The sequence below is a fragment of the Lipophrys pholis genome (genome assembly GCF_963383615.2).
Source record: "Lipophrys pholis genome assembly, chromosome: 14".
Classification (NCBI taxonomy): Eukaryota; Metazoa; Chordata; class Actinopteri; order Blenniiformes; family Blenniidae; genus Lipophrys; species Lipophrys pholis.
Window position 1 is genome coordinate 19,177,585 of NC_137633.1, and position 16,002 is coordinate 19,193,586.

Here is a 16,002-nt window from a genome sequence, read left to right on the forward strand (position 1 = left end):
TCTTAGTCTCAAACACCATTTAGGTCCTGCCCACTGCTCCCCATGTGACCTCTTTACCCCGGCAGTCCACTTCCATATATGTGATTCATACTATCACGTTTCGGCCATGTGGTCTTAATGATGCTCCTGTGATGCTAAAGTGCAAATGAGCCCCAGAGGCTAAATGCAGATCACTTTGCCTCAGAAAAGGTTAAGACTTAAAATCTTTTTCAAATGAATCATGGAGCTTTAGAATTGAGGGAGAGTTGTTGCATAACTACTGTCATTTTCCATATACATGGCTAATTTCTTTCCCCGCCCTTCAATTCCATTTTTTTTCTTTAAATCATTGAATTCTCTCATTTTGGCGCCGCGGCCCAGAGAGACTGAGAAATTCTCCTCGCTCCAAATGTCCCCGAATGCAATCGTCCCTGCGTGGTGAGCAAAAAAGCTTCAAGGCGAACTCATCCCTCTGGGTCTGGGATGTCATTGGTCCAATGAGAGGACGCGCACGCACGCACTCACACACACACACACACACACACACACTCACAACACACACACAATATCCCTTTAAGGTCACAGCTGGAGGCAGAGTTCAGCTTCACAGCGACTTTAATGACTTGTCATGGTGTCCTTCAGTCTGTGAGTGCAAAGGGAGAATTACCCTCTTAAGCTGTTTTTTTTTTCTTCTTCTTCTTTCTTTTGAATCCTACATACAGTGCGATTAAATCAGAATACTGACATAGATTGAATTAATTTCCGAACAGAGACACGTCTTCTCTAAGTCGGTATTAAGAGGTGCTTTGTGTCATATTTCAGATCAATATGCTGCTGACCTTCAGTTCGGGTGAGGACTGCCCGTGTCCCTCGGACATCCAGGAGGAACTGTACGGTTTCCACAACCAGCTGCAACTTCACTGTGGTGAGATGCTCATCCTGCAATCATTTTAATAATTGTACATCGTTGTTTTTTTTGGTTTTTTTACCATGCAATTAATAATCTCATTATTTTGAATATTAAAAAAAAAAAAAAAAGAATCACCTTGCTATGGGCGAGTGAGGGTATATTTATCCCTTCTGCCAAATTGTTGGTGGATTTATCTTCATTTCATAGTGATTAAAGCTACTTCATAGTCTGGTTCATGGTTCATGGTCTGAAGTTTGTTTGGAAATTGTCGTTTGAAGTTACAACATGGCGGCACATCAGGTTGAGTGCAGAATTAAATAGACATTTACTTTGCATTTACATCAGTAATGTGCTATGAAAAACTATATATTAGTTTTACACTCTGCTCATTCCCTTTTTTAAAATGATTTCTTACTATTAGACATGGCGCAAACGTATTTCTCTCTCGCTTTGTCTGTCACAAGTTACATCCTCTCTTTTATTATCATTAATTAGTTTCAGATGTGTTGAAATATACACAAAATGCAGATACATACAAAAAGAAAACTATTTGCCCTAAATTTACACTATGAATGAAAACATAAGGAAATATCGAGTTAATGAAAAAGTGTGAAATAATTCCAAACATGTTTTTTGTTTGAGTTTCTTCAAATGGTCAATAAAATAAAGAAAATCAAGAAAGCCTATTTTAAGTTAATCTTTTTGAATAAATACATCTATATTTTGTGAATATGTTCTATCTATCTATCTATCGATCGATCGATCGATCGATCTATCTATCTATCTATCTATCTATCTATCTATCTATCTATCTATCTATCTATCTATCTATCTATCTATCTATCTATCTATCTATCTATACTGTATATATTAATGAAGAATGTCATCTAAGCACATTTATAAACAAATTTATGAATAAATTAATCGTAGAAAAATTGAAATATTAACAAGTATCTAAACCTATATAAAAATGTTCTATATTATTTTCCGTGCGTTTTTTTTGCAAGCTGCCAATGAGTCTGCATCAGCGGCGCTGCACCTGTGCATCTTAAAAAGCTTCATCCTGCTTTTCTCCTGCGCGGCTCTGTCCGTCTCTGCAGAGGATTTGCAGTTCACTGCCTCCATGATTGCTGTGACATCTTGATGTTTTGATAAATAATTGAAATGCCCAACCTTCCATTGGGAGTACCGATCCGGATGCAGTCTCGGTCGAGCCGCAGCGCAGCGACCTGTCATGGCAGCACTACACACAGAAAACAAATAAAGTTGAATTTCACCAAGCCGTAAAGAAGAGAGATACACACTGTCATGCCATACTATGCAGCATATATGAGATCTTTGTTCACTCCGCCCGAACCCCATGTTTTTTGCATTATGCATTATGAATAGAGTGCGTCTGTGTGCTTGTGTAGGAATCCCTATGGAGGAAGACGAAGATGAGCAAGATACATCCATTAAAGGTCGCCTCCTCACGCTGGTGAACAAGATCAAGGGCCAGGCGCACAAAACAGAGGCGCCCACGGAGAAGGAGCAAGCGGCACCATGTGAGCAAAGAACGGCTTTTGTTATTTCAGATGCTGTGGATTTACTGACAATGAGCACTTATACTTAATTAGTCTGGTTAAGGTAGATTTAATCCAGTGGCAATGTTTGGTTGCACAAGTGGTTCTAGCTGGTTGATTTGTGTTGATTCACCTCACACGTGAGCCTTTCGTCTCTGCTGGCAGAGCAGACGGAGAGGAGGATTAACAGGAAGTGCGCCTGTATTTTATTTCTAGCGGCCTCATTCTTGCCTCTATTTGCCTGTCAGTGTTATGTGGACCGAGGCAGTCATTTCCATTTCAATTTCTTTTCAATTTCATCATGGTAATGTGGAGCCCGGTGGAGGAGAGGCTCCCGAGCGAAGAGCTGCCCGTGTCAGCCGCTCTGGGAGGCGAGAGAGGAGGATCGAGGAGGAAAAACCTGATAAAATGAAATCCTTTACCCGGTTAAACTAATACACTTGTGTAGATGTGGACACGATGGAAGAGGCGAGGATCAGTCATTTTGATGACAGTTCTCGACAACAGTGGTAATGTAGAAGAATTGGTATCGAATGTTTCGTCTCAATTAGCTCTCTGGTTGAAGGAGCACTAATCAAGTGACTGATTTCAAACTACTTCCTCACATAAAAAGGTTCTCTTCATGAGCAAACCAGAAATGACTGAGTGATCAGTGGTGTAGTGTGTGAATGGGTGAAGGAATATAGAAAACAGGAAAGGGATTTAGTCCAAACTGCAACAGAAAAACAGTCAGGAAGTGAGACTATAACCTTTTTATCAGGTCTGGATAGGAAATCAGTGAACCTGGTTCAGATGCGTCTCTTCAGACTGCTACTGCAGGACCACTAGTGTTTTAGTGAAGACCACCAAACCTGAGACAGTCTAGGTCTAGACCGAGACCAGAACATCCCAAGGGCAAGAGAAGATGGAGACTTTAAGCGGACAAGACTGAGTCAAGGCCAACAGTACTGCAACAGTAAGGACTAGAAGACATCATAGTGGACAAAGCAGGAGATGTCACAGAGAGATTGTCACCAGTCCGGAGGCTTTCCAAGGATTTAGAGGATATCACCAATTATGATAGAAATATAACCAGCACATTTTGATTAAAGACAGTGAAGTTAACACATTAATAATAAACGTCTTTAAACAGGGAACGATTCAATGCACATAAGACCGTCTTTTCACTTCCTGACATATTGGTCACCTCTTTGGCACAAAAAGCAACAAACAGGGATTTACCATGTTTGCTGAATCCGGCGGATTTACTTCTTCATACAAATGAAATAATTCTTTCTCACTACATTTCCAAATAGTTTTCACACTGGCTTGTTAGAGAAATGAGAGAAACATGATCACTAAGTAGATTATTTATTATAAATTGTGTCCCAACAGATGTAATTCTCACAAGGTGTCAATTACCAATTGGTTTTAAAAAGATTACACCCCCTTTTTTTTTTTTACTGCTGCCCCCCCCCCCCCCCCCCCCCGGCACTGAGAGTAAAGTAATAATAATAATCCATCAAACTTTTTCAAAATTGGCACACTCATTTCTAAAACCAGTGCTGTGGATTAGATGGTACAGTTTCAATTTCAAGGTTGTAGGTTTGAAATATTTGTTGGAATGAGCAAGACCCTGAACCCCAAATTCCTCACAATGAATGTCGAGTGTGTGTGTAAAGCACTCTGGGAAAGCTGATGCAGCAAAAAATCGATTCAATATCTCTACATTTCGCCCACAGATTTTTACAAAAACAGTAAGTTCTTCATCGTTTTGTTTGAATGCAGCTTCTCGTCGCTTCCTCCAGCCCTTCTTCTGCTGCCATGTTGAATCACTCCGTACATATTTGACCTTTAATACAAATTGCACTCATCTGGCTGTGTAACAAGGCCTGTGTCTCTGGCTTTTATCCCCTCGCTGCACACTAGCTGTTGTTATATATGGTGTCTTATATAGCTCCTGAAAACCTCTCTGCAAATCTGCTCAAAATCTTTCCATTTCAGGCCCTTTTTGAACGCGGTGCCGACCACAAGAGGCGACCAAATTGCACTCGGGTGAATTTTGGGCTGAAATTCTCCGTCGCCGACTGCAGACGATGAAAGGCAATCTCCCCCCGGGGATTTGGTGTGACCCTGACAGGGCACATCTCTCGCAGTGAGGAATGGGGCGGAGACGAAACCAGAGGAGTGTTTCTTTTCTCAAACGACTGCTTTGGGTCGCAGCGGTTTTGGCGGCGGCCCCCGCGAGAAGTCGTGTGAGCTTTGATGGATCAGAAGACGAGTTTTTAACTGCTATCTGTTGCTCGAGCGCGTTAAATCTACTTCTGTGTCAGCAGAAAGCATCACAAAGCAGAATAATAAAGAAGTGGAACTGATTTTAAGGCTTGAATAGTTTGGTGATTTTAGATATTTGTTCGCGTTAACCCTCGACCTGGAAGCATATGTGTCTTTTCCTTTGATAAGCAATAACGCATAAAATACATATATATACTGTATATATATGAAGAATCTTCAAGTTTAAAAAACTACACAGCAAATCTAGATTGCATTTTATAAAGCACAAAAATGTGATTACTTTAAAAAAAAATTGTTGAAATTTCTAATCACTTTATTTTTGGGTGAAAATGGTGGTAGGGCTGCTGTCTCTCTGCTCACTTTGTTCTTTTTTTTAAGGAATTAATGCCAGTAGTGTCGGATACAGGGTCTATGACAAAAGGACAAAGTGGATCTGGTCATTTTCAATCTAACATTTATCATGTCGACGATCATAGAGTCTATTAAACATCTACTCATACTTTGCGATAACAAGCCAGAACTTAAATTCATAGTTTAAAAGTGTGTGTTGATGTCATGTTTGAGGAAAATATAGTGACGTTTCACTTGTCATTCATAAAAAGGTATTAATCAATGAAATTCTGAGTCCTTATGTAATTCTGGATTTCAGCAAATAGAAATACTCATACTTGGTCTGTAAAAATGGTATTGATGCATCCAGACTTCTTACAAACACTCCCTAATAGAGGAGGAGCACCTCATTACACAGCCTCACTGTCAAACTGCACCTAACATTAGTTTTAACTGTAGAATTCGTGGCTGTAATGACCTGTTGGCTGTTTGTCTAAACCAAGGGTGTCAAACATAAGGGCCGTGGCCCAAAACTGGTCGGCAGGAGGCTCCAATGCGGCCACCAAACAAATGATAAGAATTTCAGAGAATATATTTATTTTTTTATTAAATTGTTTTTGCAAATTGCTTTAGCGCAGCAGACACAACACAAGACTGAGACCTGAGCTGAGGGATCGGTGATGCTGCCATGAAAGCAGCGGGCTACCTCATTGCTATCAAACTAGCCCCAAAGCCATGCTGTCAGGGTGAGGGTGTAAAAACGCCAATAATGCAACAGCTGTATTTTGCGATTGACATTTTCATCACGTACACTCTAAGACACAACAAATTAAAACTCCAAAGTTTACATTCGAAGGTTATCATATCACTATTTTACTGGTCCAGCCAACTTGAGATGAAATTGGTCCTGCATGGCCTGCGCTATGATCGCTGTAGGTTAAAATGGCTTTTTCGGTTGCATTGTGGCTTTTTGCTGTTGTGTTGTGTGTTTTCCGCTTTTGTTGTTACTTTTGCATTTCCGTCAACCCTCCTGGTCCTCTATGGTCGACCCTGCAAATGCAGCCGACACTATTTTCACGCTCAACAGTTTATATAGATAAAGAAAAAGCGGCACAGAAGTCCATTTATTGTTTGAATGTGGAAGCAGTTACAGCAGTGACACATGCTTTGTATTTGTGAAGATTGTGAACGGCGCCAGCGTCCATCATCACTCTCAGCCAGACGGATAGTTGTTGTTGTTGGGGTGTAGTCGGGGGGGGGATCGTGGCGGAGAGCGATGGAGCCGATGAGTTTGATAGTGGGACTCTCGCTGCGGGAGTCAGGTGTTGTGAAGAGTGTTGGCTGACGGGAAGACGTGTCTCTTCTCATTTAGGCTCTAACGGGTGCCGTCGCCTTTCCCCTGACAGCCGCTCACTTTTGGGCTGCGGGATCTGTTACCGCTGGCTTCCAGACCCGCCTCACAAACACACACACAAGCACACACACCCTGACTGACAGCCTGTTGTCAAACTGTTTTTATCACCGACAGATGCAATCAAGCAAAATGCAATCGCCTAATTGCAGCCCCTTTTACCGAAATCGCTTGTGCGTCAACGTCCATCTTTTATGGTTCTGAATTCGTTCATTCTCTTGTGTTTGGAACAAACATACATCTTCACCCACACACTCGGTTATAATGAAGCCTTTAGGGTAACCCATAAAGGAGCTGTCTAAACAAATGTTTCCGCTTTAACCACAGAAGAATCAGGACTATTAATATGCAATTCTCTTTCCTTTTCTCATTCTTTGCATAACACATTATTGCTTCTGCTTCAATGAAAATGTGCCTTTTTCTGAATGAGCTTGCAAACTGTTTCCTGCCTCACGGATTAAACAAAGACGGTTGTTGAACTCCACCTGATAACCTCGGGTTTAAAGCCCGAGCTCTTGATGGTGGTGGCTGACGTGCAGCTCTTTACACTCGAATGGAGCACTTTGAAGGAAAACTCAAGGTCTTATTTTATCACTTCGAGTATTGGTTGTTCAAATCAGAGCGTTGCAGAGTCAAGTGGAGACCATTTTTAGCCTTTGAGAGCTTTGTGCTTTTCTTGCTTTCTTTTCTTTTTTTTTAATGCTCATGGAAGAAGTGCCTCAAGGGTTTTTATGTTTGGACGTCAATTTATGGGATTAATAGCGGCGTTTTGTCCTCTTAAAGCTAATCATGTAGAGTGAGGTTAACTGATTGGTCCACTGAGCTTTTTTCTGCCCAATCAAATACAGAGATATTTTTAGATTACGATTATGGTGTACAATGTAATAATCACAGATGACTTGAGTCGTTAAGGAGCTTTACACGACAGCGTCTCAAGTGAAAACGCAAAAGTTTCATGTTTACACAACAACAATTTGAAAACGACGTCCGTTGGTCTTATTCCGGTGTTTCCCAACCCGGGGTCCAGTACCGAAACAAGGGGTCTAGGCTTTTCCTCATGATTGTCAAATTTTAATTACATCTGTTAAAAAAAAAAAAAAAAGACCATCTGGCTTTACTGTAATGTTTTGGGAATTCAGAGATTAGGAGATGTGGGGGACTGCCGGTCTTAGTGGTATAATGGGGAGTTTCTACAATAACAGCTGGTTTAGGTCATGTTTTATTCAGACCATGTTACTAGTAAGACATTTTCTTCAACCAACTTTCTTTTACTGAACTGATTAAGAAAGTGTTCCATTTCCCCCCCACCCAGCCAACCTGAAGGAGCTCATCTCTCAGACCATGGTGAGCTGGGCTCAGGAGTGTCACATCCAGGACCCCCAGCTGGTCCGCAAGATGTTCAGCCTGCTCAGGAGGCAGTACGACAGCATCGGGGAGCTGCTCCGCGCCATGAGGAAGACGTACACCATCAGCGGCGTCTCGGTCCAGGACACCATCAACCTGCTGGCCTCGCTCGGTCAGATCAGGTCGCTTCTGTCTGTGCGGATGGGGAAGGAAGAGGAGAAACTCATGATTGATGGACTTGGGTATGTGTTTCACATCCTTTTGACAATAGTCATCAAGAGTCATTAGAATACATGCATATTTTGTACACTTCCTTTTTCCTGTGGTGATACAGTTTCCTTATTTTCCAGTGACATCATGAACAATAAGGTTTTCTACCAGCACCCAAACCTGATGAGAATACTGGGCATGCATGAGACGGTCATGGAAGTCATGGTCAATGTCCTCGGAGGAGACAAGTCCCAGGTTTAACAGCTTCTACCTATAAACGCTGTATCTCATCCTCCGCTGGCTGTGAAAGTGGCAACGACAGAGTTTCTCTCACAGGAAACGATGTTCTTCGCTGACAGAAACCTGTGTTTTCTCTCCAGGATTTCTTTTTTCTTTTTAACCATTGGTGTGTGTGTGAAGCTTGGTGCTCATTATTGAACACGTGGTCCAGACTTCAGCAAAAGGGCAGAATGTGGCTGGCTGGCATAGAGCGAAGCCGTTCCTCACATTAATTAAAAGACAGTTCAGGGTAGATTCAGGACCCTCGGGCCTATCTCTCTCCAAAAATCTCTTCTTATCAATTTATTGTTTGAGTGATGGCTGCTCTGCGGCATCTACACGTTATTAGATTTTAGTGCAGCCTTCATATCGCCATGAGACCACCGCCAGAGAATAATCTTCCTCTTGTTTCTGAAATCAAAGATATTTGACCCTGCTCAGTCTGTATGTCCCATCCCACAGGAAATTGCCTTCCCCAAGATGGTGGCCAGCTGTTGTCGCTTCCTGTGCTACTTCTGCCGGATCAGCCGCCAGAACCAGAAGGCCATGTTCGACCACCTCAGCTACCTGCTGGAGAACAGCAGCGTCGGCCTCGGTGAGCACAGATCGGTTTTACTGTTCATCATGATGCTGCACAACTACTCAGCTTTACAGGTTGAGACTCAAGAAACGTACAGGATGTACCCTAAAATGAATATATAGTTGGATGATTACTTCAAGTAAATGGTTAAAATTCAAAGTTTATCTGGATCCTGTAACAGCCAATCATAATTATGTCAATTATGGCTCACATATTCTATTACACTATCGGGAAGTTATTATTTATGGACTTTGTTGCATTAAAAAAATCCAAAATTATTACATTATTGGCAGGTATTGAGTTATTTTTACAGATCCCAAGCACAGGAAATTATTCATACTGGGGTCATATCATTTCCATATGAGTGTCTAACATTCAAATTGACATCATGGTGCAACAAACACAAATTTAAATGAACCAGTGGGCAAGAATGCAGTAAGAAGTGTTTTCAAAACAGGTGCCTGAACTTATTGAGATATACAGCAGCATGTTTCCATTTAAAAAGTAAAATTAACTACACCTGTTTGAGCATTTAGCATTTAGCACTCAAAGCTCCAATCAGCTGATCTCACATTCCTTATAAACATAAAGAAACGTACTCAACAATTGTACAGATTAGCAAGAATCAAGAGGACCAGACTGTTATTTCATGTTACTCCACATTCTTGGCTGAAATCAACTTTTTAACAATCATATTATTGAAGCTAATAGTGTGTGACAGAGATTGAACAAAATCTCATTGTTTCTTTCATTATTGATGCTGCATGTGATCACTTTCCAGCCATCACTGGATTTACTTTGCACTATTTGTGCTTCCAACACGCTCATGTTGATGAACCGTACTTGACACAATGCAGATAACTCTATCGTGTGACAAATACTGGTTTTTATAAAATAATTTTTCCATATTAAACCCAGTGGACCATGTTTAAATATCTGGTTTTAATTGGTGTAAAACCTGATGATAATCTGATAATACTAAACTTCGGTTGGTAGCTGATGTGCTGCTGAGAGGAAACACCACCCCCTGCTGTTTGTTCACTTGGTTGTAAATTATCTGAGCGCAAGTAGAAGTGTCTGAGGCGACTTGTTTACTTTGGGTTGCAGCTTCCCCAGCGATGAGGGGGTCCACCCCTCTGGATGTAGCTGCCTCTTCAGTGATGGACAACAACGGTCTGGCTCTGGCTTTGGAGGAACCGGACCTGGACAAGGTACAACCTCATTCTACTGCAGTCATGCAACTTCATCCAGAAGGACATTTAGTCAAAACTGAGAAATCTACATATTTAAGTTTGTTTCCTAAAGAGGAGTTGTAATTTAAACTTGTGACTGTGTCATACGAGCTGTTTATATGAGATGATGTGTTTGCAGGTGGTCACCTACCTGGCCGGCTGCGGTCTGCAGAGCTGTCCGATGCTTCTCGCCAAAGGTTATCCAGACATCGGGTGGAACCCCATCGAAGGGGAGCGTTACCTGTCTTTCCTGCGATTTGCTGTATTTGTCAACGGTATGACTACATCCATCCCAGTCTAAGGCGTCGTGCAGCCTGAGGTCAATGTTAGGCGAGCATGAAATTAAACATTTTGAAGTTGGCCATGACCCCGGCTAGCTCTTGGTAGAGCATGAGACTCGCAATCTCAAGGTCGTGGGTTCCTGTGCCACGTCGGGCGCCACCTTCCCGTGGGCTCACCACCCGCAGAGAAGGTTCTTAATCGGTGCAATGTGATCTGGGTGACAGTGCTCAGACGGCCACCCCCGCGACCCCGGAAACAGATAAGCGGGAGAAAATGGATGGATGGAAGATGGCCATTTCATTTTGTCATAAACCGTTCTCCGAGTCCCTTTCTGTTTTTTCTCATCTTGTATCTCTACGTAAACATGCAGGAAATGATGTGATAGATACGAAAAGACTCCATTGAGTTGCTTAAAGCTGCGGCTATGTGGGTTTTGCCTCGGGCTCAGAAATAGTGATGTGTATGTGTCATGCTGCAGGGCTTGTATGGGCTGGATCTTCCTGCTCAGATCAATTATGCATTTTCTTGTAACGTTTGCCTTCTAGGAGAGAGCGTGGAGGAGAACTCCAGCGTCGTGGTTAAACTCCTCATCCGTCGTCCCGAGTGTTTCGGACCAGCCCTGAGGGGGGAGGGGGGCAACGGCCTGCTGGCCGCCATGAAGGAAGCCATAAAGATCTCGGAGACGCCGGCCCTGGACCTGCCGGGCTCTGTGCAGGGGTTCAGCTCTGACGTGTAAGCTTCAAGCAAAATCAATGCTGCGGACTGGAGCCCCTCGTACCTCCTTCACTTAGTAGCTTTGCCGTTTGAAAGTGTCACTATTTCTCTTTCTTAGCTCTGCCGATGGAGACGATGAGGAGGAGGTGGTCCACATGGGAAACGCCATCATGTCCTTCTACTCTGCTCTCATCGACCTGTTGGGACGTTGCGCCCCGGAGATGCACGTATGTAACCTGTGTTGCAGAGCTGCCAGCTTGCACGTATTGAGAGGAATGCTCATATATGTGAGGCTTACCCAGAGGTGTCATATCCTGAATGAAATGATTATTTCTTGATTTTTCTGGATAAATAATGCAGTGGCTTTATATCTCTCCAGCTCATCAACAAAGGGAAAGGCGAAGCGCTGCGTATCCGAGCCATCCTGCGCTCCCTGGTGCCCACCGAGGACCTCGTGGGAATCATCAGCATCCCCCTCAAAATGCCCGTCATCAACAAAGGTGCTCCACACTCTTACCCTGGCGTCCGAGGACGCTTTCTTTTCACCTGCATGCTCCAACGTGGAGGTATGGCAGTCGAGAAAACGCCGCACATTCGGAGCTGAAAGTTATCGATTTCATTTCACTGCTCATGCCTTTTTAATCAGCACAACACTTTACCGCACACTCCCATAGCTCTGAGTAAGCCAGATCATTTCTATAGCCAGCTGCCTTGCTCTATTGATTGATCTGCATAAGCATGGCGAGGCTCGCCTCTTAAATTTGCTGCTGTGAGCACCGCCACACAAGCTTTGTCAGCAGGCCAAGAATGAAGACGGCGAGCGGAGGCTTCAGAAAAGTGCTGCATGCTGCCTAATGAATACACATGGCCCTCCTAATCAAAGAAGACTTGCCATTATGTACTGCACATTCCTCTCTGGATGCTATACTGTTTCACACGTCTGTGTGTGTGTGTGTGTGTGTGTGTGTGTGTGTGTGTGTGTGTGTGTGTGTGTGTGTGTGTGTGTGTGTGTGTGTGTGTGTGTGTGTGTGTGTGTGTGTGTGTGTGTGTGTGTGTGTGTGTGTGTGTGTGTGTGCGTGTGTGTGTGCGTGCGTGTGTGTGTGCGTGCGTGCGCCTTCATTCACTTGTTTCTCTTTATTTCCCAGATGGCTCGGTGACGGAGCCTGACATGTCTGCCAGCTTCTGTCCGGACCACAAGGCCCCCATGGTGCTGTTTCTAGACCGAGTGTACGGTATCGAAGACCAGAGCTTCATGCTCCACCTGCTCGAGGTGGGCTTCCTGTCGGACCTGAGGGCCGCCACATCCTTAGACACGGTAAGCGGAGCTGTTAGTTCCTGTCGCCGCGATGTTGGGAATCCTTTTATACCGAAACACAGAACCTCATTAAGCCTCAGCTTCTAGTTTCATTTGATCAATTTATTTTTTTCTTCCATTTCGGATCTCAAAACAGAACAAAGAGCTCACCTGTTTCACTCCGAAGGCTCCGATCCATATGCTGCATTCTGGCACAAAAGAATGCATTTCAAGCACCGGATCACAAAGGGAATTAAACACTTTTTAGCAATTAGCCTTGTGTTTGAGCAATATAACTAAATATTGATCAATATTGTAGTGTGTATATTGGTGAATGAATCCTAGTAAATACCAAAAAGAAACTGCGATAACCAAAGCCAAAATCCATTGAGCCAGGAGAGAGAGAGAGAGAGAGAGCGCCAGCAGGAATGAAGCATCCAGCTCTTTTTATCAGGTTAGAGGAACTTGTTTCAGGTGCCAGCTGCTCCTCCACAACCACACCTCCTACTCAGGAAGAGAAACAAAGACAGGAGTGGGCTGAACACCAGACGTCTGAGTCTGAGAGATCACCACAACCTGAAGCCAACGGAGTTAGACTCTGCGTGTGTTTGTTTAGGAAAGACTGCGTTCCCAGTGAGTCCAGCATTAATTATTCTTCACAAGACGGGAAGCTCACAAGATGTGATTGTCTTTTCACGCGATACATTCATCTTGTGTTGCAACTATATGGACTCATCCAAGAATACCTGGAAAATAATCATGCACAAACACAGACGATATGCAAACCTTGCACAAAAACCAGGAGTCGATCCAAGGGAGGGGAGTGCAAAACACTTCTCCTACTTGGATTCATTCATTCACAAGTGTTCACAATCTTACTAATGTAGTCTTTCATGTGGCAATCTAGTGAGCAGCCCTTCTTAGTAATAATACCCGTCATTAGCTGCTGATAGCGCTCTGAAAAGGTCTCCCAGCATCTCTTCATTAACCGTGTTTATTAACACTTTAATTGTTTTCTGTGCAGTTTGACCGGAGAAGTCACCGCGCAGTGTGCGTCTTGTGTCCCTTGCTCCTCTCACAGGAGGGTCTGTGCACCACGGAGACGGCCCTGGCCATGAACCGCTACATCGGTTCAGCCTTGCTGCCCCTCCTCACCCGCTGCGCCCCCCTGTTCGCCGGCACCGAGCACTACGCCGCCCTCATCGACTCCACGCTGCACACCATCTACCGCCTCTCCAAGGGCCGCTCGCTGACCAAAGCGCAGAGGGACGCCATCGAGGAGTGTCTGCTGTCCGTCTGCAAGTGAGGAGCAAAAAAAAAAAAACCTGCTGAGTTTTTCTGGCTGTTAATGATACAAAAAAGAAAAAAAGAAAAAACATGTCTCACCTTGCAGGAATAGTGCAGGAACAGCACATTTTATCAGCTTCCCTGGAACATTTTTCACAGTTACTTTCAGTGCATGTTGTCTTTTTTTTTTTTTTCCCTGAATATCTTTTCAAGTCGGTGCGACAAAGTTTGACAAAGTCTGCTGTTTTGAAGGCGGCTCGGCTCAGGGCAGTCGCTCTCTTATCTCTCTCCCTCACCCTGTTCTGCAGGCACCTGCGTCCCTCCATGCTGCAGCAGCTCCTGCGTCGCCTCGTCTTTGATGTGCCCTTGCTGACTGATTACTGCAAGATGCCCCTGAGGGTGGGCACCACTTCTTTTTTTCCTCTTTTTTTTTTTTTGTTCCCCACTCTTTTCGAATGTCTTCCTGTAGCTCGTATTCCCTGCGTGCCTCTTTCGAATTGTTTCCCGTCTCCTTTAATATAAACGGGTATTTTTCAGATTTCTATTTACCCTTCCTCCACCTAACCTCACCAGTTTTTCTCTCACTGTGGTCTCTGCATTGCCACACACATGGTCGGTTTATAAGATTCTATTTCCACCGGCTCTTGTGAAGGTGTACGTTTAATCTAATGTCGCTGCTGTTTGCGTTCCTCTCACACACACTCAAACACACACATACACACGCATACGCTGCACAGAGTTGTGCAGCTGCAACACACCTGTGGTGTTAATCATCTGGCTTTTCACAAAGTGGGCAGCTCGAGGAGGGAAAACAAGGGGATGAAGTACTGGACTGTGTGATTACAGGCTTGTTGGCTCCACTTCTCCACTCCATCTGTCAGGCCACAGGAGAGAAATACTGGAGATGTAATAGATTGTGACTGGCCTGTGAGATGCTGGACAGTTTTGTTTTGTTTTTTTAATTTAATTTGTGCCTACAGTTGGAGGAATGACTCCTCTGAGGTGTTATTTACCATGCACACATGGTTAAGAGCAACTGTTGTGATTACATGCTCATGCACTGTGCATGGGAACGTCCACTGTTTGTTTGTTGCTTCTCTGCAGCTGCTCACCAACCACTACGAGCAGAACTGGAAGTTCTACTGCCTCCCGTCAGGCTGGGGCAGCTTCGGCACGGCGTCCGAGGACGAGCTGCTCCTCACCAAGAAGATCTTCTGGGGAGTGTTTGACTCTCTGTCACAGAAGGTGAGTTAAGGTCATCAGTCAGTGCCACATGTCACCACAAGATGGTGTTGTGAGTCAATCTTCCTGCATTCAGTACATAAATAGAGACAAATAGCAACTGAGCAATACAATTATTAGCGACCACTAACAGCAAACTCCCGAAAACTCTGAACATTGACTCAATACTGCCACCCAAAGCATAGATGTGGTACTACTTTTCCATGAAGCCCCTGACCCTGAGCGGGAGGAGCTGGAAATCACAGACAGGCCTCAAACAACTCTGGAGTTATCAAAGTTAGATTTGCACATGTCCAAGAATCAGTTTTTGAGATCTGGAGCACATATTTATTTTGAAATTTTCCTGCATTTTTTTCATTTTTGAAAAGAAATCCTACAATAAAGGAAATAAGTGGAAGATATAATTGTCTCATATTTTGTTTTGAGTGTCATAAGTGTTATAAGTTTTCATACTAAATGTGCAACAATTACAACCGTTGTAGACTGTAAGTGAAGATATTTGCACTTTTTACTGCCTGGAGTTGTGAACAAAAATATTTTATAATGTGAAGTTTGGGTATCTATTCAAAAATGTGTCTTTTAGATTGAAATACTGAGACAACACATGTGCAGTTGAACATTGAATAAAAATAGTCATGCATCAGCACTTCTTAAAAGCCAAAATGATTAAATAGTGGATGCAGGAAAAGGTGCACTGACCAGCAGAAGAAAGTGGAAGTGAAGCTGCAGCAATGAGCACATGGACAGACTCTATCTTATTGAAGTCATGAAATTTCTTTATTTTTCTCGATTTGCTGACATCTGATAAAGATGATTCTCTGACAATGTACAAGCGCAAATAAGAGCCAGACGGTCTCAATTAACATGCATAATTGGAAGGGGCTCACTGTTACAAATACCGTGATGCATATATCTGGACTCAGCACATCTCTCTGAATGAGCACTCCTGCAAACAACTGGCCTGCAAACGTCAATATCTGGACAGCTATCATTGATCTGAAGCCCCCAGCCTGCTGGTTCCTCAGCTTTTTAGAATAATTCTTCAGTAAGGTCTCCTCCGCCAGCTCTTACA

General features: G+C 43.5%; 1 protein-coding gene across 1 annotated transcript in view; it reads left to right on the plus strand.

Moving 5' to 3' along the window:
* Nucleotides 1-16,002, plus strand: part of LOC308120227 (ryanodine receptor 3) — a 153,843-nt gene that overhangs the window by 98,280 nt on the left and 39,561 nt on the right. The window contains exons 36-49 of the mRNA XM_080480701.1: nt 802-904; nt 2,302-2,433; nt 7,779-8,052; nt 8,161-8,275; nt 8,765-8,894; nt 9,987-10,090; nt 10,251-10,386; nt 10,939-11,125; nt 11,226-11,334; nt 11,487-11,607; nt 12,253-12,422; nt 13,483-13,703; nt 13,997-14,087; nt 14,793-14,933. Coding sequence (XP_080336827.1) covers nt 802-904; nt 2,302-2,433; nt 7,779-8,052; nt 8,161-8,275; nt 8,765-8,894; nt 9,987-10,090; nt 10,251-10,386; nt 10,939-11,125; nt 11,226-11,334; nt 11,487-11,607; nt 12,253-12,422; nt 13,483-13,703; nt 13,997-14,087; nt 14,793-14,933 — 2,034 coding nt within the window. The remainder of the gene's footprint in view (nt 1-801; nt 905-2,301; nt 2,434-7,778; nt 8,053-8,160; nt 8,276-8,764; nt 8,895-9,986; nt 10,091-10,250; nt 10,387-10,938; nt 11,126-11,225; nt 11,335-11,486; nt 11,608-12,252; nt 12,423-13,482; nt 13,704-13,996; nt 14,088-14,792; nt 14,934-16,002) is intronic.